The sequence below is a fragment of the Sceloporus undulatus genome, chromosome 9 (assembly GCF_019175285.1).
Source record: "Sceloporus undulatus isolate JIND9_A2432 ecotype Alabama chromosome 9, SceUnd_v1.1, whole genome shotgun sequence".
Classification (NCBI taxonomy): Eukaryota; Metazoa; Chordata; class Lepidosauria; order Squamata; family Phrynosomatidae; genus Sceloporus; species Sceloporus undulatus.
This window is the reverse complement of record NC_056530.1, coordinates 23,354,983-23,382,372: the sequence shown is the minus strand read 5'-3', so window position 1 is coordinate 23,382,372 and position 27,390 is coordinate 23,354,983. Positions and strand designations below refer to the sequence as shown.

The 27,390-nt window shown below is 46.1% G+C and overlaps 2 protein-coding genes across 2 annotated transcripts in view; one reads left to right on the top strand and one right to left on the bottom strand.

Annotated features, from left to right (window-relative positions):
• Nucleotides 1-368: 368 nt before the first annotated feature.
• LOC121915561 overlaps nucleotides 369-27,390 on the bottom strand; it is a 52,529-nt gene continuing 25,507 nt past the window's right edge. Inside the window, exons 2-6 of the mRNA XM_042439887.1 lie at nucleotides 3,905-4,050; nucleotides 3,170-3,253; nucleotides 2,448-2,591; nucleotides 1,796-1,885; nucleotides 369-488 (exon numbers count right to left, since the gene is read on the bottom strand). Of these exons, the coding sequence (XP_042295821.1) occupies nucleotides 369-488; nucleotides 1,796-1,885; nucleotides 2,448-2,591; nucleotides 3,170-3,253; nucleotides 3,905-4,050 (584 nt within the window). The remainder of the gene's footprint in view (nucleotides 489-1,795; nucleotides 1,886-2,447; nucleotides 2,592-3,169; nucleotides 3,254-3,904; nucleotides 4,051-27,390) is intronic.
• Nucleotides 17,048-27,390, top strand: part of LOC121915198 (leucine-rich repeat and fibronectin type III domain-containing protein 1-like protein) — a 65,639-nt gene continuing 55,296 nt past the window's right edge. The window contains 3 exon segments of the mRNA XM_042439185.1: nucleotides 17,048-18,873; nucleotides 23,998-24,216; nucleotides 25,568-25,802. The gene's annotated coding sequence lies outside the window, so the exon portion shown is untranslated.

The following is a 27,390-nucleotide window of genomic DNA, read 5'->3' as shown; positions in this document are numbered from 1 at the left end:
GACAGCAGCTGAACATGACGGTAACAGTGAAATATGACGGCTGCAGCGAAACAGGTTGCATGCATGTTCATAGAGAAAGCTGCCCCCAGCTCTGAAGAGCAGCCATAACCGCAAAGCTGGCTGGGGATGTTGGGAGTTGTAGTAGTCTCACCTCTGGAAGGCTCATGGGTTGGGGAGAGCTAACGGAAGAGGTGTCAAGTATTTTGCTTGACGGAGAATACGTTTGTTGAAAAAGGCCAGAGGATGTTCTTCTGCTCCTGGTTGGGATGCTGCTGGTTTTGGGTTGATGCGGCAAAGGACAAGGTGGCACTTGGGGGATCTTTGGATGCAACAGGGAAGCAAAGCGTCTGGCCAAATCTAGGCCCAGCTCAGTTGGCTGGACGCTGGTGTTGACCATGATGGTGGTGGAGGGGGCCGACTTGAGTCATATCCTTGAGCAGGCTGTAGATATTCAGTCCCACTGCTTCTTCGAGGCACTTGGGAGATTGCTAGGGAGGAGGAGAAAAGGAGAGGAAAGTGAGTGTGAAGCTTTGGTAGATTGGACTAAACCTTGATTCAGCCCAGAAAGTAGCCTCTGAGATCCACCCATGCTGGTCTTGGTGTGATTCGCATGCAGAACCCACTCTACAATTTAGCCCTAACTTTTAAAGGAGTCCTGCAAGGTGAAGAACCTATTCTGGGGCACAATTCCATGCTTTGGATAAAGCTCTGGCTAAAAGTGGCCTTATGGTCCCATCGACACAGAAGCCACCAACCACTGTTGGTGGCCATAAAGCTCAAGACTGTTGAAGGAGAAGGACATGGTGAAAATAAAGGCTGTCTTGTGGTCTTTGTCCACAGCATCTGATAATCACAGATAGACTTCCACTGCATGTGGAGGTTCCATATCCCATGGCCAACTTATCAATATTGTCAGCCTTCCATATCCATGGATTCCACCATCCATGGTTTGAAAATACTTTAAAATGTGTATGAATTAATAATAATAATAATAATAATAATAATAATAATTTGTTTTATTTATATACCGCTATTCCAAAGATCATAGCGGTGAACAGCAAGTAAGCTAATTTGCCCCCAACAGTCTGGGTACTCATTTTAGCTCCCTCTTCGGAAGGATGCAAGCCTGAGTCAAGCTTGGGCCCTTAAGCAAACCTTAATTTTGCCATTTTAAACAAGGGATGCCATTTTACTCCACCTTTCTATACAATAAGACTTGAGCATCCACAGATTTTGATATTCATGAACCAAACCCCAGCAAATATAGATGGCCGACTGTATATTCATTCCTCCTTTTTAAAGCCTTTTATGGAGCAATGACTACATTATGGCCACTAGCCATAATCTGCCATTGCTCATTGCAACCTCTTTAAGAGTATGTCTGAAATCCGTAGAAGGAGGAAGTGGTTTATTTATTTTAATTTCATTTCTTTTTTGTCCTCATTTGCAAAGCTGAGCAAAGGGCTACCAATGAAAGCTCCTGCAAGTGAAAGCCTTTGGTCAATGCATACCCTCCAACGGTTTCAATCTATCAGTCCCAATTAATTCTTTGTCATTCCACTTTTCCAGCCGCTTTTAAAATGTCCCGGTTTCTTTCTCCTCCTCCTACCTCCGTCCTCATCTTACTTCAGTTGCTGCAAACTGATGTCAAAGTGCAAAAAGTCACTCAAGTAGCCCTTCCCTGTAGTCTCAGGCAAAAGCAAACTGCTGCCCGCTCTCCTAGCTTGTGTGTGTGTGTGTGTTCCTTGTTTATTTATTGCTTGGCCACAAGTGTCCCTGTTTCCATCTTACTCACCTCAATGTTGCTGGTATTAAACCTCTGCAGCTCTTCTTTAAACCTTGACAGGTAGCCAGACTCCTTATGGTGGGGAGGTTTATCTTGTATCTGCGCAAGAGAAGCAGAGGACGATGGGTTTTACACAGAGGTGCAAGCACAATGGTGCCAGATGTCTACTGAGGGTGGGACCCTTTCCCGTGACCCAGTTATAGCACTATGATCCCACTTTAACTGCCATTAATTCTGCATTGCGGCAGCTCCAAGTCCTGATTTCTTTTAGTGGCCAAACCGCCCCAGTTACAGCCATTTGACCCCACTTAATTTCCATGGGATCATAGGATTTCCTATTGGGAGCAGGGCTAGGACTCAAAATTCCTCATCAAACTACAAGTCCCAGGATTTTATAGGATGCAGCCACAACAGTTTAAGGTGTGGCCGGAGCCTAGCGTGAAAGGGCCCAGTGTTACAAATAGGGCATCAAAGAGGTTAGTAGTGTTGGCGCCAAGTCCCTCACAGGTCTTAAGTACCACTTGGATCTCCTTGTTTGGATTTGGGGTTTTTTGTGGGGGTTCAGGTGGGCATCACCCCATCTGTCCAAACGCTAGGGCCAGCCCTGGTTCGGTAAGGTGGGTAAAGAGAGAAATATTCTGCACTGAGCTTTTATACTCACACAGGTTTTGAGGTTTTCTCTGTAAGGCAGCAAGAAATCCAGGACCTGCGTGGTCTCTTTGGAGAAAGTGGGCTCACTCTGGTTTTGCAAGACAGGGATGAAGAGGTTCAGTTCCAGCTCCAGGGCTTCCAGCTTCTCCCATTTCTGCAAAGAGAGCAAGCAAGCGAAAAGGCAAGAAGGGAGGAGGAAGGAAAGAACGAAAAAGGAAGAAAAAAGAGAGATGTTTCAGGACCTGTTCTTTCATAGCTGTTCATAGCGTAAGACGTTCCAGTAAAGTTTGCATTCAGAAAATGCGTGAATATGTGGAAATACATGAAACAAGTGTGTAAATGAAAGAAAACAAACAAACATTTTGGACCATCTAGAGATGGTTTCCCTCTTTCAAAGGGGTGGTATCCGCCACGCCATGAGGGAAATAATGCAGTTTAGTGCCACTTTAAGTGCCCTGGCTCCATCCTACAGGATTTGTATTTTTGTGTAGTTTACCATCTTTGGCAGAGAAGGCTAAAGACCTTACAAAACGACAAATCCCAGGATTCTAGAGGTTGGAGATACAGCACTTAAAAGTGGTGTCAAACTGTGTTATTTCTACAGTGTAGATACACACCAAACACTATTGTGTAGAATCAAGGCTCACAGGAAACTTTGTCCCTTTGGACCTTCAAAAGAGGGCTGACTCCATCAGTCTTTGGGCTGATTTCCAATAAGTCTCCAGTACTTACTGTTAGATTCTCCATTTTGGGTCGCTGGAGGTACTTCTCGGAGCAGTTGTTCCAGGGCTCCACCTCATTGAACCTCAAATCCTCCTGGAATGAGAAGAAGGAAGAAAGAGGAGTTGCAAGAGATGTGCAATATTTACAATGTTTCAAACAGGAACACTGTCAGTATCCCAATGCCGTACCCTCCAATATTTCACAGCTCTTATCTCTATGGAATATCAGAAGGAAGACTTCTCAAGCTTTTGGAAAGCTTTAGAAGGATCCGTCCGCCTCAAGCCCAATGCCTAACGCGTTTGCTGTTCCTTTCTGGGAAATGCACCCTGCGTTTTGGGGATGGGATCTTGCCTGCTGCTCAAAGTGAATGGCACTAACAAGTCAGGCACTAAAAATAATACAAGTCTCAAGTCAAGTTGGGTCAATGTGTCATTTTTGCCAAGGTAAGTCCAAGGCAAGCCATTGAAGTGACTTGAGCCTGACTTAAGTCTGAGTCAATTGACTCTAGTCTACAGCGCTGCAATGGCACAGTAAAATGTATATAAAATGGCAAAATCAAGCTTTGCTTTCTGGATTTTTTGGGAATATTGTCAAGACATGGATGGTGGGATCCGTGGATGCAGGAGACATGGACGCGGAGGGCTCACTGTATACATAAAGTTCCATAACATAGACCATGACCATGGCTTAATGAACAAGATGTAGGTCTGTGTCTTTGGGTTTTCCTTTTCTCATCTCACTTACGTATTTGTTCCGGATTGTTCTGAAGGCCTCGCGGTGTTCGGGAGTTTTGGGAAGGTAGCACCTCCTCCTTGGAGCCCCATTGACGTCGTGGCTTTGCAGGAATATCATCACGACTATGGAAGCCAGAAGGCAGGGTCTGACAAAAGCTGAATCAGAGAGGATTGGAGGTAAGCAATAACGCTCGCCGTATCGTGACGTTGCTCCCGTGTGAAATTTCCCGAGAGCCTTGAAGCCGGCTTAGCGCTGGCATTGTTCTAGCCATTTGTAAAATGATGATTCAGCTGCCACCAGGGAGAGGATTATGATGTTTCTGGTGTCTCCTGGAATATAAGACGATCAAGCTGAGCTCTGTTGGATCAGGCCATTTCACCTGATATCTTCCTTTCTCTCCAACAGGAGCCCAGCTTGATGCTTCTGGATATAAAGGCAAAGAACCATCTCTTGTACTTGCAGGGAATATGTGTGTGACCTTTTTGGACTACAGACCCCATAATCCCCCAGCTAGCATAGCTGCCATATCTCCCCGCCACACACACCGGATGACCAGAGGTGCTCCTCCTGGCTGACCAAAGGAGGACAAGGCGCCGAAATATAAAAGCTAAAGGAGAAAACAAAAGCTAAAAACACTCGTATAAATAAACGTTCATGCTTCTCAGTGATGCTCAAAATGGAAATGTAGAACATACCCTGGAAAAGGAGAATGTCTGGTGACCCTGTCCTCCTTTTCCTGCCCTACATTTCAACTGTCTGTCCAGGTGGAATTCCAAAATGTCCTCCGTTTTGATCATGACTAAGAAGCATGTGTCTACATTTATATTTGTGTTTCCAGCTTGTGTTTTTGGCATGCCTTTCATTTTTCTTGAATGCCCTACATTTTGGTCACTCTGCCGCCACAGCAAGCCCCCAAACTTCCATTTCCCTCTACAGGCCTTCTCAAAATGGCAACAGGAAAAATTTCTGGCCTCCATTTTGAGAGGGACTCTGCAGTGCAAAATGGATGCATTTGGGGCTAGGGTTCTGATGTGTTTGTGGGGATGAATCGTGGTATTTTTACAAATTTGAGGGGGCTTTCCATGTGGGTTTCGGGACCAAAAAGATACGTTTTTTGGACTGTCCCTGCCAAACGGCCGTGGCTGGAAAGGAAGTCATTTGCAAGCAGAGTGTTTGCTTCCTGCCTATTGATAGGAAAAGAATGCCAACTTAGATTGACGTTATCTGACCCAGACAGTCCAATCTCTCTCTTCTGAAGACAAATTCAACAGCCTTCCTTTCTTCCATGCACCCTGCCTGCTGATAATGGCATCGAAGGAAGAAACAACAACAGCCACTGCCCATGTGTTGACTTGGTGTCTTTCTTGGCAGTGCCAGGGGTTTTGGAGGAGGCAAGAAACAGGTCAAGCATGTCATCCTTGGTTTCTGACCCCCTCCAAAGCCATTTTGGGTTGTGTCGGGTGCCCAGCTGCAAATGCATATGCTTTCTAATTGCACTAGCAACCGATTTCCCTCAGCTTTGCATCTCTGGCCTTTAAGGCTCCCGAAAGGCCCCGAATTATGGCATCACTCTGCCACTGTGTTGTTCCAAGTTAAACAAATTGGCTTTGTTGAAACCGTGCCATCCAGACTTGCACAGATGCAGACCAAGCAACATCAGAGTGTGGTCAAGAAGGCTAAAGTAATGAATGAGGGAAAACACATAAGTGAGGAGAGGCTGCCGCAGTTTGCTTTTGCCTGAGCCAACTGGGAAGGGGCAGGATTCTGCACTCTCCTCTCCCTCCTAAAGTTAACTGTGTGCAAACTATTTTGCACTTTGAACTCAGTTTGCAGGAGCTGAATTAAGCTCAGGAGAAAGGAGTGCAATGAGAGGAGAAATGGGGAGAGAAGAGGGGAGGAATCTTGTCCTTCCCAGTCAGTTGAGGCAAAAGCAAACTGCTGCAGCATCTCCTGGACCGTCTCTTAACTTTCACCATCTTGACCACACTCCAAATCCTGACCGCAGATCATAGTCCAATGCTCAAACCACTATGCCATGCTGGCTCTATAGGACTGGTTCATCAAAATGCTGCTCAGCTTTCCTGGCATCTTAAGCCCCATAATCCCCAGCCAAGGAGGGTAAAGGGGAGTTGGAGGGAGAGGCATCCAGGGCCCCAGAGTAATCCAGTTTGCAGAGAGGCGGTGAAGGGACAGAAATCCTCGCCGTTACTAATTAATACCAAGCGAGAAGGATGACTCTGCTCACCTTCGGTGCGCTAATGAAATTGGCAGCGTGTCTTGCATTGTTGTGGCGTTTAATGGAGCTTGGCGGACATTTTGATAATGGAAAATAAAAGGAGGGGAGGTGGGAGTTTTGCTGAGTGACTACCCAGCATTTGGATTGGGTTTTTTCTAGGACGGTAGCATTGAAGGGCTCCACAGATAGACAGGGTGGTTAGAAGGGTAATAAAAGAGGCAGGGGGCTACCCAACAGGGTCAGCTTAGCTATAGGTTGTTGGAATCTACTTCTTTGACCTAAGATGGGTAAGAAGTTTGCATCTATAGCTGGTCTCCATCCATTTTCCCTCCTGGTTTAAAGGCTCTCTTCTCTGGAGGACATTTCCAGGGATAGTTGTGGTGGCCATAAAGCAAAGTACTTGCCTTGGTGAAGAAGCCAATGGAGCTTTGAAAGCTTGCGACATGCATTTTGTGCATTTTGATTGGCCAATAAAGATACTGTGGATTTTGGACATTATTCCCTTCTCTGGAATTAATGCTGATGCTGTTTATTCAGTATGTAAGGAATTGGAATTTGTATACAGGGGAGAAAAACACCCCAAAGGCACCGGATCTTGCCTCATCATGGAGGCTAAGTAGGGTCAGCCCTGGTTAATACTTGGATGGGAAACTGCCAAGGAGTCCCTGGTGCTGGAGGCCGTATTTCAGAGGAAGGAACTGGCTTAAAACCAACTCTGAGGATTCCTTCCCTAAGAAAACCCTAGGAAATTAATGGTGCCGCCATAAGTCAAGCTGCGACTTGAATGCACACATCTACGCACAAGGAATTGTGATGTTTCTCCCATCAAGTGGGCTTTGACCGGATGTCGTTAGGTTTCCAAAATAACAGCAACGGACCATCAAACTTCATGACTTTCACGACTGACAGCCTGGAAGCTGCTATTGACAACTTTGTGTCCTGCTGAGTTACCAAATGGAAGTATTGATCCCAGTTTGTTCAGCCGTGCCTTCCTCTGCAAAATTAACATATCTTCCACATTCATAAACGAAGCGACGCACACCTTTTTTGCCATTGTGAAGGGCCTCCGCACCTTAAAATACAGTGTTTGGGGGGCATCTCATTCCATCTGGATAAAAAGAAAAGCTTTCCAACCCTCAAATAAGAGTCAGCCCATAGGACAAGGGACACCTGCTAGTCCTGTAAGGAATAATATTGCTGTCCCACAAATAAGGGATATTCCTTATTATACTTAGGGACACTTGACAACGTGAGCTTCAACTTATGGAGACCCCATGAAGGAGCCACCCTCAGGAACAGTGGATGGGGAGGATGGGAGTTGTAGTATGGTGGCACCTGGAGGGCCACATCTGTGCAAAAAAGGAGCTGCAGATGCATAGAAATTTCCCCTGTTGGTCTTGTATTGCTGCTGTTGTTTTGAATGGTGTGGCTAAGCATGGCTTGTGAGCAATGGGGCAGGTAGGGCAGGGTTCCCTTTTACTGGGTTCAGGACAGGACAAGAGGGGATGATGCGCCCAGCAATACATGGTGAGCATTTAGCTAGGAGCATTTGTGTGAAGGATCTGGAGGGAGAAGGGATCAGAGGCAAGTAGGTCCAGAAGAAGACGTCTTCTTGCCCCCCACAGCTATGAGCTAATCCTAAAGTCTTCCCTCAATAAAGATGTGGACGATAGGAGTTGCAGTCCAATGCATCTGGAGCCACCAGCTCCTCCAGAGATGTATCCAGCTCCCTTTCTTTTGTAACTGGCCTCCAAATATCACTTTGGGAAGCTGATTCTATGAATCGGACGAGGAACGTAACCTAATGTTGGACATCTAGCAAAACTCCTTATTCTGCTGGAGCTTTCCTATAAAGCACTGAGAGAAAGAGGCCCTTCAGAGAGGAGAAATAGTCATTCTTTTCTTGATGGAAGCAATGAGTAAATTTAGCAATTTTCTCCTGGCTTCAGGCGAGCGTTTTGAAAACCTTGCCCAGTTTTCAAAGACCATTTGCAGGTGGAGACGTATTCAATGCAAAATTCACATGTGGGCACTGTATTAGGAAACAGGAATACTATTTTTCTGCAAAGGAAAGAATGGCTTCTGTACACAAATATTATTTTCTTACGCTGAAAATAATTATCTCTGCAGAAAACAGCTTTCTAGTCTATTCAGGTCATTTTGAATTTTGATCCTGTTTTCTGGAGTATTAGTTTCTCCTCTTAATTTGGTGTCATCTGCAAATTTGATGCCCCCAATTCTGTCCTCCAAGCCATTGATAAAGATGTTGAATAACACTGGGCCCAGGACAGAGCCCTGTGGGACCCCACTGGTCACTTCTCTCCAGGATGAAAAGGAGCCATTGTTGAGTCCAAATGTCTAGAAGAGCAAATGTTCAGATTTGCACTAAAGAAGCCTGTTCTCTTCCTTTCAACAGCCAGAAATTTTCTCCACTGCTATCTGAGTCTCCATCCCCATTTGTATAACAGAAAACCCATGGCACCTCGTCCGATTTTTTAGTGTCAAGGAAGAATAATGGCTCTCCACTTCTCTTGTGACAGCCCTTTAGAAATCTGAAGAGTATCATTAAATGGCCTCAGCGCATAATCTTCTTTCCCCTAAGCTGAACATTGCCTTGGTGGTTGTATTCTTCCTAACAGCTTGCAGGCTCAAACTCTTGATCCTGTTGGATGCTCTCCTCTGACCTGCATCTGATTTTCCTCCAAATTCCTTAAAACATAGCACAATTTACGAAGGGGAGAGCAGGGACTCCAGCTGGGAAATGCCACACAGGGCAGCCGTATTAATCCATGCGCATCTTCTGTGGAACAGCCCTGCAGCGTTCCCAAATCCCAGAGGTGTACTGGGCAGTTTGACTTCTTTTAGGGACGTAGGTATGTTCAAGTCATGCTGGCAGTGCAGAGCCAAAAAATCACCACTGCACAACAGATGCATTCTGCTGATATATTGTGCTTTGCAAGTTGTGCTTGACATGTTTTGGTTGTACATCCTATATTGTGCATTGCAGTTGTGCATCCTACATTTTGTGCTGAAGTTGTGCATCCTATATTTTGTATTGTGGTTATGCATTGTGGCTGTGCATCCTATATTTTGCATTGTGGTTGCACACCAAGCATTGCTGATATGCATTCTATACTTTGCATTGGGGTTGCACGTCGTGCGTTGCGGATACATATCCCATCCTTGGCATTGCGCTTGCACATCATGCCATAGGTCATAAACGACTTGCAGGCACACCACAACAACAACCTTTTTTGCTATTACTTTTATCATTCCAGTTCCATTTCTGGGGGAAATTAATTTTGCGGGACTACAACACCTATATTCCCCCGGCCAGCATAGCTTTCCCTCTCTCCCTTGTAGAGCAACAATGGGAATCAAGTGGCCCTCCAGAGGGTATTAAACTGCAACGGTCGTGCTTCCTCACCAGTTCCTATGGCATCTGGAGGGTGATGGGATTTCCAAATACATTGTGGAGGACTGAGCTATGTGGATAATCCCAGCTCTTGGAAAAGTTACTTTTAGGGGACTTCAGCTTCCAGAATCCCCCCAAAGCATCTTTCCCTAGCTCTGCCCAGTCCTAACCCTGATCTCATTTCTTTCAGAAGAAGGTACTTGGTTAGAAGTCTCCCTTGGCTGGCAGGTGCATTGATGCAAGTCGCTTTGGCCAGAAGTGGCAGGCCGACATTAATGCGCCTTTCCCTTGAGGTGCCGCCCTGTGTGTATCGCCAAGCCGGCTAATTGTAGCATTACCGCCGTGAGGCAAAACTCCGATAAATAAAATATCGGAAGGAATGCCGGGTTTTGAGAAGTGCCCAAAGATAATTACTTTGACTTGGCATTACTTGCTCATCCAGGAACCATTTGTCACTGTTCGAGGCTTCAATTATTTCTCTGTAACTACTTTGCATGGGGGAGTTGAGTAATTGACCAATTAGCATGCACCATCTTAGCTCCGGAAATGGGGTGCTTTGGCAGGAAGCGTGCTTTTGGGGATGTGGGGAGACATTGGGGAGTTGATCTCCCTGACCTCCCTTAAGCATCCTTCTTATTTTGAAGGAGAAGGTGTAATGGCACATCATAGGTAGGCTGGGTTGGGAATGGCACAGGAAAAGGGGGGCACAGGTTGGCAGTGGATTGATCTGGATACAGTCCTAGAGTGGGAAGAGACCCCAAGGGCCATCCAGTCAAACCCCATTCTGCCATGCAGGAATACACTATCAAAACACCCCTGACGGGTGGCCATCCAGCCTCTGTTTAAAAACCTCCAAAGAAGGAGATTCCACCCCACTTTTGAACAGCTCTGACCATCAGGAAATTCTTCCTAAGGTTGAGGTGGAATCTCTTTTCCCGTAATTCGCATCCATTGCTCCATTGTGACCTGTTCTCTGAAGCAGCAGAAAACAAGCTTGCTCCATCCTCAATATGACATCCCTTCAAATACTTAAACAGGGCTCTCATATCACCTCTTAACCTTCTCCAGGTTAAACATACCCAACTCTCTAAGTCACTCCTCCTAGGGCTTTATGCTTTCTAGACCCTTCCCCATTTTGGTGGCCTTCCTCTGGAAGATCTCTTCCAACTCTTCACTCACATGGAAGCCAAGAGCTGTCCAGGAGCTCAGTGCGCTCCTGGAAGAAAGCTGAGCATGGACTCACTGCATATTCAGGAGCATAGTCTCTTTCCTTTTCCCACGTCCTCTTTTTTGCCTTTCTCAATTATGCACAGGCTTTTTTATAGTCAATTAATTAAATTAATTAACGGTGGCATACGTCTGCCTGTGAATAAACACTAATGCAAATTTGCTAGCTGTCCAAATAAATGCTCTCTGAATGCAAGAAGCAAGCTTGACAAGATGAGGCTCCTGTCTCCTCTCCCTCCACTTTTCTGGGGGAAGAAAACCTTTGGGAAGGGAGAATCCCACCAGGCCAGCTTCCACCTCGAGCAGAACAGCTCCAGCCCCAGGTTTTACCAGTTTGCTCAGAAGCATCCTTCCACAATTTCCACTTAAAGATAGTAACAAAAAGTAACAAGAGGAAATCAAGCTACTGTATTGGTAGGGCAAGGGAGCCTTTCTAGTTAACATCCAAAGAGCATCTAATGCAATGGCTTCATTAGCGGAGTGCAGGGGGTACAAACCTCACCGGGTGACACTCGAGATGGGCACAGCTTTTGGGCAAGCAAGAAAGGACATTGCATCCCTTTCTCCTTTGCCCAGCAGCCACAGCATTCCCTTCCATCTGGTCCTCAGCATAGTTGCAGCCACACCGGACCCCAAATGGACCTTCTGGGGCTGAGTCGCTGCCCCTCTGCCACCATCTCCCAGGATGCCACTGATCTAATGCACTGATTTCCAAACTTTGGTCCTTCCGATGTTTTGGACTTCAGCTCCCAGAATGCCTGACTGATGACCAAGCTGGCTGGGGCTTCTGGGAGCTGAAGTCCAAAACACCTGGAGGACTAAAGTTTGGAAATCTCTGATCTAATGGCATTTTAGGTGCTGATTTGCTAGGAGAGAGACAGCGTGGCATAGTGGTTTGAGCATAGGACCCTTATGAGAAGGGGGTTCAATTCCTCATCTTGCCATGGAAACCTGCTGGGTGACCCAGAAAACCCCAAGCTAGGTTCCACCGTAAGTCAGAAACAGTTTGAAGGCACACAACAACAACAACAACAACAAATGGCAAGTTGCTAGAAATTTCCCAAGCTCTCTGCACCTTCTTATTCATCCTAAATCTCATCCAAGTCAAAATCAACACAGCGGGCTTTGCCAGAAGTTACTTTTCAAGTAGTGCTACAGTTAAGGATGACAGCTTTTCAAATACTATAGAAAGCAATAGGAATGAAGGCTTTTAAAAAAAAATAGCTTGCCAAGCTTTGAGTCCCTCTGAAACGCTCCAAATCATCCTTTAGCATCCTTTTCACTTTAGGAAGAAAGAAGGATGGATGGATCCTGGATCTTGTCTCTGTGGCTGCAAGGGAGCGACCCAATTGGTCCCATCCAACCCTGTAAGGAAGGCTGGGCAACGTGTGGCCTTCTAAGGTATTGGACAACAACTCCCATCAGCCTTAGCCAACGTAAGCAATTGGAGAGGGATGCTGTAAGTTGCAGTCCAAGATCACTTGGAGATCCAGAAGCATCTCTCACCCCTGTCTATTAGGGTTGCCTTGAATGTACAACTCCAACAATTCCTCAATTCCTACTTTTGCACTTAGAACCCAGTTTGCAGCAACTGAGGACAAAGGAGGAGGAGGAGAGAAAGCGGGACATTTTGAAAGCAGCTGAAAAAGTGAAATGGCAGAAGATTAATGCCAAAAGGGCCCTGAAGCATCACAGCCAAGCAAGAAGGGTTTCATACCTATGGTCATTTTCGTCATTGTTTCTGCAGCAAGACTTCTTGGGTTTTTGTCGGGCCAAAGGCTTCTTTCCCGTCTGGTGGAGATGGTCGATGTATTCTGGATGGCCCAGGTCCCCCATTTTTATACCGCTTTCTGAGCTTTCCATTTGTAATGTAATGAAAATAAAAATGCCTAAAACTTCTGCCGGGGCAAATGGAAGGGATTCTCCTGCCATGAGGTTTGGAAAGCAGAGGGAGGGAAAAGGAAAGTGGCACCGCTCAGGTGTGCAAGAAGGCAGGTTGGAAGAGGAATTCCCAAGCGGTGATGAAACACCTGGCAGAAGGTGATGTCATGCGCGCAGTGCAAAACTATGCCCTGGGTCAGAGGTGGGACTGGAGGTGTGTCCAGCCGTGCGCACTGCCTTCTGCACTTTCCTGGCACAAAGAGCCATTGGGGGTCAGAGACGGACAGTGTTCGGGGGCCTTTGGGTGAGTGGGAAAGGAGTTGGGTTGGGGACTTCCTTCTCCAGACTGTACTCTGGTTTGTGACCTGTTCTGAAATAGACCTGGTTTTGTTGAAGGCTTTGTTTTGTTTCCGTTCTTCCAGAAGATGAGATTGTGGAACTTCTTTGCATGTCATGGTGGTCAGGGAAGCCACAGGCACCTTTGGTGGGGATGTTAACTGAGCAGGGCTAGGTATGGTAGACTATTTCTGTTTCCTATTTTTCTTTTAGTTGCCCCTGTCTAGGCTCTGTCAGATTTTAGATTAGTTTCTCTCTCTGCCTCATCTTTTCTCCTCCTTTCCTTCCTTCTTTCCTTTTCTGATCATAGAATTATATAGTTGGAAGGGACCTCAGCGGTCATCTCTTCCAACCGATTGCCAACTCACTCCTAGAGAGGTGTCCATCTCATCTCTGTTTGAATATCTGCAAGGAAGATCTTACCTGCAGATGTTAATTCCCTTTTAACCACCCCCCTCCTGCATTTTATTCCTTCTCTCTGAAATGCAGTACCTTGTTTCTGTAACAGCATCTTCTTCTACTAATTTCTGCCTTTCCACTTTTAAAGTGGCTTTTAAATAGCTCCCAGTCTTGCACCTTTTTAAATGGCTTTCAGTTGATTGTTAAGTTGCGTTTTGACCATTTCTTTCTACCAAAGTATTTGTGCGCGTGTTTGTGTGTGTCCTGCATTTGTTTTATGTTTTGTGAGCTGCCTTGAGTCACTTTGGGGGAAAGGTGGGCTAATAATAATAATAATAATAATAATAATAATAATAATAATAATTGTATGCTGGTGAAACTTTGTGCTCCGACTGAATAAGGTCTTGACCTGAATCTTTGTATGGATCCAGCTTTTTGCCTTTTTAAATGATTTCAGTGGTTTGACTTCTTTTACTTTTTTAAATGGTAGTCATTCTGCAGTTAGTACAATTTAAGGACCCAGGTGAACTCTCCCTTATCTGGATTCTGAAATTTAAAACATCCCCCAGACCAAAACTATTTTCATGGGTGGCTGAGACAGTGGCACCTTTGCTTTCTGACAGTTCAGTGTACACTTTGTTTCCTGCACACGATTCTTAAAAATACTGTGTATAAAATTGCCTTTCTGGCTGTGTGAATATGGTGTATATGAAATATAAATGGATTTTGGGTTTAGACTCGGGTCCAGTCTCAAAGATGGCTATTACTAAAGGGACCCAGGTGCCCTGCCAGTCCTGGCTCCTGGACTTTGTCCTGTTTTCCTGCCTTGTTGTCCTTTGCTGCAAGCTGCCTTATCTTTGCCTGCCTCCTGCGCTTTCTTCTCATCACATTGAAGCTCCAGGGATCGAATTGTTGATTCCCAGGGCAGGACACACTAGTCATTTATTACCATCTCTTGTCTGCATCATTTCCAGTCCTGGCTGGCTTTCGTCTCCAGACACTGGAAGGAATCTCTTCAGGGGGAGCTCTCAGGTGGAGCAAATCTCCCCAGGCATTGAAGGTTTATTAGGGCCTCATAAAGGCCAAGGAGGGCTACAAATGGCCCTTTTCAGATGGCTATCCCTTCTGCCTCCTATATGAACCCTGCCTCCCTGGCTTCAGTGGCACTCAGCCTCAACGGTTCGGCCATTGGTTCAATGAAACCAGGGAATGAGGTTGGTGAGTCCAAAGATCAAAAGGGAGATTTGCAGTTTTGACATGGCGCATGGGCTAACGGAGATACCCATCTTTTGAACAAGAAAGGTTTACAGAAAGGAGTAAATATATTTGATGCAATCCTGCACATGTACACCAATGGTGTTTTTGCTGGAGTCCTTTTGTAGACATACCTATGTGCGACTCTCAGTTATGTATGCATATATTTTCTATCATACTTCAGCCACATTAGAAGATGTGTATGATTTCTAGTATGATACACTAGAAAAGGCAATAATGCTTGGTGAGGTAGAAGGGGATAGGAAAGGAGGAAGACTGCATTCCAGGTGGATAGATTCAGTTAAGGAGGACACAGCTCTGAGTCTGCAGGATCTGACCAGAGTTGCTGAGAATAAGGTGTCTTGGAGAAGTCTCATTCACAGAGTCGCCATGGGTCAATGTCAACCTAAAGGTAGCTAAACTCACCACCAACAAATGAAAACATGTACTATAACATACAATTAAGCCTCCATATCCATGGATTCTTTATCCACAGATTCAAACATCTGCGACTTGAAAAATATACATTTCAAAAACTGACCCACGATTTTGCTATTTTATATAAGGGACACCATTTCCCTACACCAGTTGTATTTAATGAGACTTGCGCATCCACGGATTATGGTATCCATGAGAGGTCCTGGAACCAAACCCAGCCAAACCAAGGGCCCATGTATATTATGATGGAAGAAATAGTTCATCGCTCATCATTATATCTCTATGAATAAATATCTCAGTCATTAGTCCTCCCCAGAGAGGGTTCCATGAGTGACTATGTTCCGGTGACAGACACCTTGAAGGAAAGGCTGTCTTGGGTGCGAGAGAGCGTGGGTGTTGATGGTTTTCTTATGGCAGACACCAGGAGCAGGAGAGACTTTGGAGTGGCAAGTCTTGTGTGCTCTTGGCGTCTGTGACTTGGGAAGAGGTGGGAGGCCTGTCTTGATGGTCCTGGGCCCCAGGGTACCTTCTAGAGACTCACAGATAATAAAAGAGACAGGAAGCCTTTCTTGCACCGCTGTGATGCATCCTTGGGGCATTCTGTCTCTGCCTGATTTGTGCAGCATCCTTTTTATTTTGCAGTAGTTCATCTCTCTTCAGTGAAATAAAAAATAACACATGCATGTGTTTTTCTGGTTCTAGCAGAGGTTGGGACAGGGGGATGCAAAGGTGTGGGATGCACCAGGGGACACCCAAAGTGGGGGTGACACTCTGTTGTTGTTTTGTGCCTTCGAGTCATTTTTGGCTTATGGTGATCCTAAGGGGAACCTATCATGGGGTTTTCTTGGCCAGATTTGTCCAGAGGAGGTTTGCCCTTGCCTTCCCCTATGGCTGGGAGAGTGTGACTTGCCCAATGAGGAGGGATTCAAACCCTCATCTCAAACCACTCCAGCACACGCTGGCTCACTGAATGATAAACACGCAAAAGGGAGGAAGGCTGGTGCAAAGGTTGCCTTCCTTCCTCCTGTGTCTGCTTCCTCAGCGGTGGCACCAGACACAGAACTGGGTGGTTGTTATTTGACTGCAGCTGGTGTGCATTCAGAAAGCAGAATCTGTCTGCTGTGGTTGACTGGGGTTCCCCAGACAGGGCCACTTCCTCCGAGAGCAGACACTGCAAGAATTGCTGAGCTGGATCAGGTGGAAGGTCACTTGCCCAAACTCAGCGCCTTTGCCATGGCTTCCTGACAACAAGCTGATGTGTGTTGTGTGCCTTCAAGTCATTTCCAACTTAGGGCAACCCTAAGGTGGACCTATCATGGGGCTTTTTTCACATGATTTGTTCAAAGAGGGTTTGCCATGGACTTCCTCTGAGGCTGAGAGAGTGTGACATGCCCAAAGTCACCCAGTGGGTTTGATGGCCAAGTGGGGAATCATACCCTGGTCTCCAGAGCCAAAACCCAACACTCAAACCACTATAGGCCTTCACAGATGAAGGCAGTGACCTTCTGTATGTTGTCCCTGGTTAAGATCTGACATTTGGCTGTCTGCGTTCTTTGCTGTGTGAGAGATCTCTGTGTGGTGATCTGTGTGGTGTGTGCTTAGTGTTAGACCATAGAAGCCCACTGCACTCAGCCTTAAGGGAAAGGCCATGGCAAACCTCCTCTGAACAAATCTTGCCAAGAAAACCCCGTGAGAGTTTCCCCATATGTTGGAAACAACCTGAAAGCACACAATAGTTGATGTAGAGAGAGGTTTGCCCATTAGGTGGTGCCAGAACACACTGGGACTGAGTCTGCCCAGGACAAACCAGTAAGTCCAGAAAAGTTAGTGGAGTCACCTTTATTGGGATTGGCCCAAACATGACAAAAGTTGGCTGCGCAAGCTTTTGTGTTCCACAGGTCTCTTCCACAGGGACATTTGTTTTTTTACAGGATAAGGGAAGAAACAACAAAAGTCTCCAGCCAGCCTGCCCTCCTGCCAAAATTGTGCTAGTTTAAGAATGGAGGCATACAGGTTTGACGTCATCTCCTATCACACTTTCCCCCACAATTGCACCTTGGCAATCAATGGTTGTGTGATGTGCACTGCTAAATGCCATTCTCTGTGGCGCGGGGCTGCTGCATGCACATTCACGCAAAAGCCCTGCACTTCTGGGACGGTGGCGGGGGAGTGTTCGCAGCTGCCAATGGCCTCCTGAAATTCACGGTGTCACCGCACTTCTCTGGCGCTGTGTGTGCACAATGCAGCAGTGAAGGAGAACCATATAGCCACAGTGCCATAGCTCTTGCGCCCTTTCCAGGGTACAAAAAGAAGCAGCTTTTTGCAGCTCCTTTTTGTGCCCTGGAAAGGCCAGATTGGGGCTGTGGCATGTGGTTGCTGTGGCCCTGATCTGGCTGAAAAAGGTGCGGCTGTGTGTAGAGCAACTAAGTGAACTGAAGTCAATCCTTTCCTTGGGCATTTGGCCTGAACACCAAGTGGTTTTCAGATATTTCCTGATTGTCATGAATTTCGACTCCCCCTTGTCACTGTTTCGAGAACCTGCCACACTAAACTATGGCCTTTTCCCTCAGCCATGTGGGCTGACTTTCCAGCCGCCGACCCAGCAATGCCTCCATGCTGCCTGCTTCCTTCTCCCAGGCCCCACTCCTGCCCACATGCTCTGCCTCTGTTCCTTCCTCCTCCTTGCTTTGCACATTGTTTCGGCTAATGCAGAAGAAGCCATTGCAGCTGATTTATGGCATTAACTGGAGGAAGAGGGGATGGATTTGAGTTTTGCACATCAGCTCAAAAGAGCAGAGATGGATGAGGTGGGAGTTGTGGTCTTGGAGGGTGGGTGGGTTGGAGAGACCGTGATGGGTCTTGACAGCTGCCCTTGGAAGTCATCTGCAGAATCCAGGCTCCTACGCTGCTGTGTCTCCGGTGCAGCCCTTAAGGGAGGAGAAGAGCCGGGAAGAGAGACAGAAGGGACTCAGAACTGCTGACATGGACTCTTATCTCTTCGCACCCCTCCCAAGCCATGCGCAGAGAACAGAAACACAAATCCCTTTAACACCATGCAATTTCTTTCCCAAATCCTATGGGCCTCATTGCACTCCAGTTCTCAGCCTTCCTAACCTGGGGCGAAATGAACTTTTCATGTCCCACTTTGCAAGAGCGGAAGAACCGCATGGCAGGAAAGCGATAGTGTGATATAGACTCCAACTGTCCCGGTTTTGGCAGAGACGGTCCCAAATCATCCTCTATCTTCCTACTTTTTCACCTGCTTCTCAAATGCCCTGGTTTGGCTCTTCTCACTTTCCCTCTTTCTTGTGGAATCCTGGGGTTTGTAGCTTTGAGAGGTACAAATTCTCTAGTCACTAGTGCAATGCTCCTCGCGCATATTTGAGCAATTCTTTCTTACTAATGTGCTTCTTCCAACAGTTTGTTTCTTCCTAATGTGCCACAGGCTGATCGCATATTTCTGCCAATTGGCTGCAGTTTTTTCCTTTTTTCTTGAAACTTTGGAAGAGGTTTTTTTTGGAAAGTCTTGGAAACACAGAGCAGCATCCAGAGACTCATGACCTGCCCTCTCCAACAATCCTGATTTGACAGAGACGGTCCTAATACACTCTTCCTTTTGCAGCTGCTTTTAAATTGTCACATAGAAGATGGAGCAAGCTTGTTTTCTTCTGAACCAGAGACTAGAGGACAAACCAATGGATTCCGATGACAAGAAAAGAAATTCCACCTAAACATCTCGAAGAACTTGTTGACTGTAAGAGCTGATTGACAGAAGAATAGACTGCTTTAGAGGTGGAGGACTCTTCTTCTTTGGAGGTCTTTAAACAGGTTGAATGAACACCAGGGACATTATTAGGGGATGTGGGTGCAAGCCAGACCAGGTCACAATCTCAAAGGGTGGGTGACACCACTGCTCCCCAAACATCTGCCTTAGTTGACTTTTTATTTTTGATGTAGTGGTTTGAGTGTTGGTCTAGGACTCTGGAGACCAGGGTTCAAATCCCGGCTCGGCTGTGTAAACCCACTGAGTGCCCTTGGCCAAGTCACACTCTCTCAGCCTCAGAGGATGGCAATGGCAAACTCCTTCGGAAGAAACTTGCCGAGAAAACCCTATGACGGGTTTGCCTTAGCATATTTCGGACAGGACTTGAAGGCCAACAACAACAACAACAGATGTTTTATGTCACAGCTGTTACCATTACATTCAGTGATGTGTGGAAACTATGATTTATGAGTAACATCAGTACAAAAAAAATTGCCAAGCATTCTGTATGGTGTGGGATGGGAAGAGGTCAATGGGGTGTGTATGGCACTATGAATTATCAAACCAGGTGACACCAACCCTAGTGATGCCACTGATGGGCACTTTGCAGGAGTGCTGTAGCTGTGTATTCCTGCATAGCAAGGGGTTAGACTAAATTGCCTTTGTCACTCCTTCCAGCTCCATGAGTCCTTGTTTCTAGGATCTGGCAGATTTCATCTGCCTTTCCTTGCCACCGCTGAGCAAAAGCACAACTGACAGATTTCTGGCTGAATTTTCCACGCCTTGCGTGCCTACTTTTGGAGTCTCTACCTGAAGCCTTCTCTGCTGCACCTCCTCCTTGCTCTACCTTTAATGACTCCACTGGAAGCCTGAAGGGTTCATTTGGCTAAAGATACCCTTGTGCAAAATGCAATGGAGCTGCAACATGTTATCAGCGGCTGAAAAGAGGCCTTGGAGGCTGATGCAGGGTGCGAAATGGTGGAAGAGGGATGGAAGGGCTAACAGTTCAACCAGAGCTTAGATCGTTTCCATTTGAGGGGGACTATGGCTCCCAGAATCCCCCAATGCTCCATGGCCAGTGGATTTGGGGAAGTGTTGTCCAAACATTCAGGGATTTTTAGTGGAAAAAAGGAGCTTCTGCAACTATGCTGGACCTCAGTTGTATTGTTAGTCCTGACTACTGTGTTCTCTTATAGAGGTTTGTTGTTGTTGTTGTTGTTGTTGTTGTTGTGTGCCTTCAAGTTGTTTCCACCTTATGACAACCCTAAGGCAAAGCTGTCATGGAAAGATTTGTCCAAAGGGGTTTACCTTTGCCATCCTCTGAGGCTGAGAGAGTGTGACTTGCCCAAGGTCACCCAGTGGGTTTCATGGCTGAACTGAGAATCGAATCCTGGACTGGAACCCCTACTTGGTTCCATTGCATACCCTCCATCTCTCTTGATTTGACAGGAACAGCCCTGGTGAATCCTCTGCTATCTCACTTTTCCAGCAGCTTTTGAAATGTCTCTGGTTTCTCTCTCCTCCTTTCGCTTTCCCTCTTTGTCCTCATCTGACTTCAGTTGCTGCATGAGTTTAAGGTGCAAAAATAGTTGCTACTCCATGTGTAAAGAAGGGGTAGATGAAAAGAGTGGTCAGAATATTGCCCTTCCCAGTTAGCTCAGGCAAAAGCAAACTGCTGCAGCCACTTGCATCCCCAGTTTTCATCTATGAAATGATGGACGGCTTGATACAAGCTGATGCTTGTAATGTTGTGCATCCAGTCACACAAACTTGCCAGGACTGTGTAGCACAATATGAAGACATAACTCTGCAAGTCGAGACTTATGGTATGTGACCCCGATGTCTAATTACAGCCTGTGTTTCCCCCCCTCCTTCCCATGCCTTGCGATTTAGCTGCTAACCCCCCAAGAATGGCATTTCTAACAACTTCCACCATATTTTTTAAAAAACGAGAGCTTCAAAGGCAAACGTAAAGAGGCGCATTTAAGCCTGCCCTAAAGCCATCATTTCTGCTGTGCAAAAGCCTCTCTTCAGAACCATGATCTGTCCTGGAAGTGGTGTCTAGGGGAATATTTTTGGGAGTGGAGAGAAAGGAAGGGCTGCATACTGCTTTGGGAGAATAATTTCCATTTATACAAATACTGAGAGGCAGCGTGGGGCACTGGTTTCAGGGTTGAGCAAACCCCCTGGGAGGCCAGGGTTCAGCCAGGGACGCCCACTGGGTGATCATAGGCAAGTCACACTCTCTCAGCCTCAGAGGAAGGCAAACCTTCTCTGAAGAAATCTGACCAAGGAAAAATCCTAGAATAGAATAAGTCAGAGCTGACTTGAAGATACTGGGAGCCAACATGTTTTACTGGTTTAAGTGTTGGACTACGACTCCAGGAGACTAGTTTTGGTTAGATTCAGTCCTGGGAACCCATGGGGAGCCCTTTTGCTTGGTTAGGCAAAACAACACACACACACACACACACCCAACAGTACACAGAGCAGTAAGAAACAGACAGACATTGCAACAAAATGGTATTTGCTGGAATCCTGGGGCCATCAGTATACATAGTATTTATTTCCATTTCTTTAAAAACCAAATAAACTATAAAAGAGCCCAGCCAAAGGCATACAATCTAATTTGGAGGAGGAAGAGGAAGAAGGAGGAGGTGGAAGAAGAAGAAGAAGAAGAGGAAAAGGTGGAGGAAGAAGAGGAGGAAGAGGCAGAGGAGGAAGAGATGGGCAAAGAGCAAGAAGAAAAAGAGGTGGCAGAAGAAAGGAGGAGGAAGTGGAAGGAGGAAGAGGAGGAGGAAGAGAAAGAACAAGTGGATGAAAAGGTAGATGAAGACATGGAAGAGGAGGAGGAAGAAGAGGATAGAGAAGTGGAAAAAGAAAGGAGGAGGGAGAATAGGAGAAGAAGCACAAGAAGGAAAGGAAAAGGACACAGAAGAGGAAGAGGAAGAAATAGTAGTTATATTAATACTATTAATACTACTGCAACTGATGATGATGATGCTTGCGCATTGCACCTTCGGCAAAGGCACCCAGCCATTGACCTGCCTTATGCAACATTGCTATACTGCTGGGGGGTTGCCTAGTGCTGGTGCGGCATTTCTCCGCATGGGGATGTATTTGCATTATGCTGAGGGGATGCTGGATTGCAGGCTGGGCTTGGCGCGTTTTTGGAATCAAGCTGCACATCTGTGAATACACATCTTTCTCCCCCGCCCCTTTCAAAATAATAATTGAAACCTGCATCCCTCCTCAGGTGTGCATGGCTTTAGGAGTCTATAACTTTGCCATGACCTCCTGCCTCTCCTGCAGTTGCAGCGCACTCCTGTGGCTTGTGGCCTGTGTGCCTGCGTGCGAAGCACAAACGATAAAGCCAATGTGACCTTTGAAAGTCCTCCTCCTTCTCCGGCAATTATCACACGGTAGATTGCCATGTGGTATTTGATAAACACAGCGGATCCTGTGCTATGTTCATTAATGAGCAACCGCAGAGCAGCAATTGCAGGTGAAGGGAAGACATTGAGAGACGCAACGGAACAGAGGGGCCCAGAGGGTCGATCCTTATCTGGCTTTCTATACCAGGCCTTTGGAGCACGATCTTGTGTCTCCAAACCCAGGAGGGAACAAAGCAAGGTAGCCTTTGCCAGATTAGCCATGCCCTTTAGAAAAAGAGGCGGGGAGAGAAAGAGAGAACGCTAGCAACCGCTGGGAAACCGCTTTTGCAATTTTGTGTGCCGTTTTGCAAAAGAGATGCAAAATGCATTTCCTTCCAAACTGCATTTTGTATGCCATTTCAAAATTCCAGGGATGGGACAAGGCTGCAAACGAGGGATGGAAAGCGCATTCATCATATTTGTTTCCAGGTCAAAATGTGGGGCTGAGAGCCTACATCACGAATCTGTAGCTACTGGGCAAGTCACACGCTGTCAGCCTCATGGGAAGGCAAGTGCAAACCTCCTTTGAACAAAAGCCTTGCCAAGAAAACTCCATGATAGGATTGCCTTTGGGTCTCCATAAGTGGGAAATGACTGGAAGGCATACAACAACAACAACAACAACAACAACAACAAGCTGCGTTGAAGAAACCCAGTGAAACCCAGTTAGTGAACTGTGATGTGCACCCAAGCGCTGGCAAGAGTGCTCCATGGTATATCAGGAACTTCTGATGTGCAGCAGACAAATCTGATTCCCATCAAGCACTTTTGGTGCACATTGAGCATACATTGTTGTTCTGCGCCACTTCCTAGCCAGTGTCAGGATATACATTGGGAAACATCCCCAATGGATAGTTTTTTGTGGGTTTTTCAGGCTATGTGGCCACGTTCTAGAAGAGTTTATTCCTTATTCGACCACATACCCCGAAAAACCCACAAAAAACTATGCATGCCAGCCATGAAAGCCTTTGTCTTCACATCCTGATAGACATCTGTACCCATGGGTGCATCAGTCCCTCCACTCACTAGGATTGCACAACAGATGCCCAGTACATTGTAATGTCATGGCGGCCCCCAGGGGAATGTGGACATGGCAAAACGTTGTTGTTGCTGTGTGTCTCCAAGTCGCTTCTGACTTACAGTGACCCTCAGGTGGACCTTGCATGGGGATTTTTTGGCAAGATTTGTTCAGGGGAGGTTTTCCTGTGTTTTTTGTTTTCCTGAGGCTGAGAGAGTGTGACGTGACCAAGGTCACCCAATGGGTTTCGTGGCCAAGCTGAGAATCAAACCCTGATCCCCAGAGTCGTAGTCCGACTTTGAAACCACTACGCAAAACTACTCAATTCAGTTCATGCACATATAAGGCCATTTATGAAGTTGTAAGCCCCAACACCTGTTTCCTTGCACAGAAAAAACACAGTCTTCTTCAGGGGAAACCATTTTCTGCACAGAAAACACTCTTTTCTTTGCAGGAAACATTTATTTTCCCCTACCTAAAAACCCACATGTTCTGCAACATGTCAGAACATTCAGATCTGGCGAGAGAATGGAATACTAGAAGGGAATATTTGTCATAGTGATGGCCCCCTTAATGATTTCCTTCTGCATATGAGGATGTGATAGTCAAGGATGTGAATCCCTCCTGCAAAGTCAGTTGCTGAGTCTCGAGGGAGAATCACTGCAGGCGTCTGATGCTGACCCACTTGGCTGCTTTTTTAGTTCCAGCATCAAGCACTAAATCACCTTCCTTGGTTGTTGCGGCTGCCCAAGGAACTCCGCACGATTCCAATAAAGTGGCACCTGTCTAAAGCACCTATTCTTGCGCTGAAGATTGCTTTGGAAGCCTGACTCCTTCCCCTATTCTTTGCCACTGAAGGCTTTTCACCACCCGTTGTATTCCACAATGGCCCTGTTCTCTGCTGATTTAAAAGCCAAGAGGTGAGAGACAGTTCTTTTGGTGGAGGGTATATTACAGAGAGAAAGAACAGAGTGAAAGAGAGAGAGAGAGAGAGAGAAATGTAATTGCCCTGCAATGTTATCAGCCATTTCAAAGCCACCTCAATGACTGCAGTAGTTTATGAAATGGCTGGTTATGTGCTGTGTAGTGCATGGACACATATGCACACACATCTCTATGCACATTTGTCTAGGCACACCCTTGAACCAAGGTGCAACGGTTGCTTCCAGCTCTGCAGTCTTGCTTCGAGAAACGTGGAAAGAGAATGTACCCAAAGTTAGCTTTTCAGACTGCAACTCCCATAGCTGTCTGAGGATTATGGAAGCTGCAGTCCAGAAAAAAAAGTCATTTTTCCTCCTGCAAGTATCAGAAATACACTTGGGAAAAAGACAAAGGATTCCACCGGCTGTCAATATGCTTCTGGTCTCAATTCAAAGTCCTGGTAATGTCATTTAAAAGACCTAAATGGTTGGGGACCTTGATATTTGAAGGAGTGCCTCTCCATATATGCACCTGTCTGAGGTTTATTGTCTGCTGGATGGGTCTGCTATCAGTCAGATTGATATGCCATGATGTGAAGAAATGGAAGTGGGCCTTCTTTGTGGGGTAAAAATAAACCTTATTTATTTATTTATTAATTATTATTATTATTATGGTGACCCTATTGTGGGATTTTCTTGGCAAGATTTGTGCAGCATAGTGGTTACAATGCCGGACAATGCCACTGGGCTGGGTCTGAATCCTTAAATGCACCCAAAACAGAGAGACCTTTGGAGCAGCTTCCAAGCTAGCCTGCTTCTCCATAGAGTAAAGACTTTCTCTGAGCTTGTGCAGAGTCCATTGCCTTTTCTGCGCCTCCTTTGTCCAGCCAAAATCCAGGCTGCGTTTCTGCTCCGTGTCCCACTTGCCTCTCCTGGGCGAACTGCTGAGTGAAGCTATTAAGGCCCTTCCATTTTCCGACACGCCAAATGGCTGCTGGGCTGCTTCTCCTTCCCCAGTGCCTTCCTAATTTATTCCAAGAGAGTACAGGGGAGGAAAAAATAAAGTGGAGAGGAACAGAAGGGAAGGAGGAGAAAGGAAGAAGTGGGGAAAGGAGGAGGTAGCATCATCATCACCATCATCCACCTTTGCATCTGTACTGCTGGCCTAAGATCCCACCGAGGCGCAATGCCCCGATTAATTCCGTTGATGAATTCCAGAACGATTTCAGATTGTGTTTTCTAGCTGACTGAAAAGGAAGGTGAAAAGCAAAGTGATTGGAGCCACTCGGTTTGTTTTCCCCCTCCTGCGCCAGACTTCACTCTCATTCTCTTCCTCTCTCTGACATTTCAGGTGGAAAACGGAGGAGAAGGAAAAGTAGATGACGGCTTTGACAGATTAAAAGCTTGCCATGGGGCCTTCCTTGCGGTCGGTGGAAGGGGATGGAGGCCCACCCAACGCAACTTGCTCCAAGTTTGGCCAGCTTTGGATAGAAGGGCTTCTCAAGGCTCCCAGAGCATCATCATCACCATCACCATCATCACCATCATCACCATCATCATCATCATCATCATCATCATCATTGTATGTATTTGTATCCTGTATTTCTCCCCAAAAACTGTCACTCAAAGCATACTTAGGGTACAGTCGAAAACATACAAAGGTGATATGTTAGAATTAAATTATTACAGTATTAAAACAGATTGCTGGCTAAAAGAGCCAAATACAGTTAAACAAGCATAGGGTTGGATCCTGAGTCTTAGGGCCTGGACTCTCTTATCTGATTCTCCATGGCAAAGGGAGGAATCTCAGAGCAAGAGCATTGTCTTGAAAAGCAAGTGTGTGTGTGTATGTTTATGCATGAAGAAGGACCCTAGTGATGAAGAGGATGGATCCATTTGCCTTGTCTCCCTGGTTCCCGAATAATAGTTCTGGGCCAAAGCAAAAACTATAAGAAAACAACCTTTATGGAAATTGGATACTTCTGCAGCTGTTCAAATTGTGGTTGAGTGCAACAAAAAGTGTGTAAACACTACATAGCTGCTTACCAGAATCCTCTATGGCCTATTATTTTATGCAACCCTACATGTTTCTAAGTTTTAAGCAGCGGTTCCAAGAAACCCTTTTGCTGAGTTGCAAAGGGGTGCAACAAGACACAAGCAAAGGTGTCTGATGTGAGTTAGTGTTTGGTGCACATCGGTCCTGTTGTGCACCAATCTTGTTGTGTATCGGACACTTTGCTGGCTCTGCTAGGTAGTAACTCAAGAGCAGCCCACTACTGGATGTGTACTTTACACAGTCAAACAATCCCCACAGGTGTAAGTCCGCTTTGTCGCTGTCGTTGTGTGCCTCCCAGTAACAACGGTGTTGCGGGGATGATCAGAGGCACAGAGGTCTCAGCATTCGGAGGCAGACAGCGCAGGAACGTCGGTCCGACAAAATACTTAATCGAGTCCAGATGGAAATGAGGCCCGTTCCCTAGACAGACTTTGGTTTTTGAAACCGTGCAACCTCTCTGTCTCTGTTTTGCAAAGAGAAGCAGCTCAACTCTTTTAAAAAAGACACTTTTGGGAGACCTTTCATCCGTTTATTCCCCCCCAAAATATATATTTTTAGGATCAGTCCTCCCGCGAGCGTGGAGGAGGCAGGCTCTTTAAAAGGTGACCTAAAATATGCTTAAGGATGTGCTTGGAATATTGATGTAAAGATCACAAATCTATCGGGGTTTTCAGTGCTTTGCTTTTTCTGTTGGGGAGGAAGAGGGGGATGATAAACAGAAGGAGAAAGTGTCCAATGTGAAGGCAAGGGCAGGCATCCTTTGCCAGTCTCAAAGGACCCATAAAACTGGTGGAATTTACATATGTGTTGCCTTCATGGAATAACTGAGTTGGAGGGGACTATGTAGGGTCCTATAGTCCAGCCTTTCGCTGCCATGCAGAAATGCATTCCTATCGCCCTCTCGGTTTAAAGGCCTCCATTTTGTGCATTTCGGACCAGTTTTTCAGTCTGTTAAGGTCATTTTGAATCTTGATCTTGTCCACTGCAGTATATTAACTGCCCATCTTACCAATTTCAGCATAGTTCGTGAGTTTCCCAGTGGAACTCTTCCTACTTGTTGTAGGGTTTATGGCTTTATATTAAATCGATCCTTGGGAGCGGTGGGAAATGTAAATAAA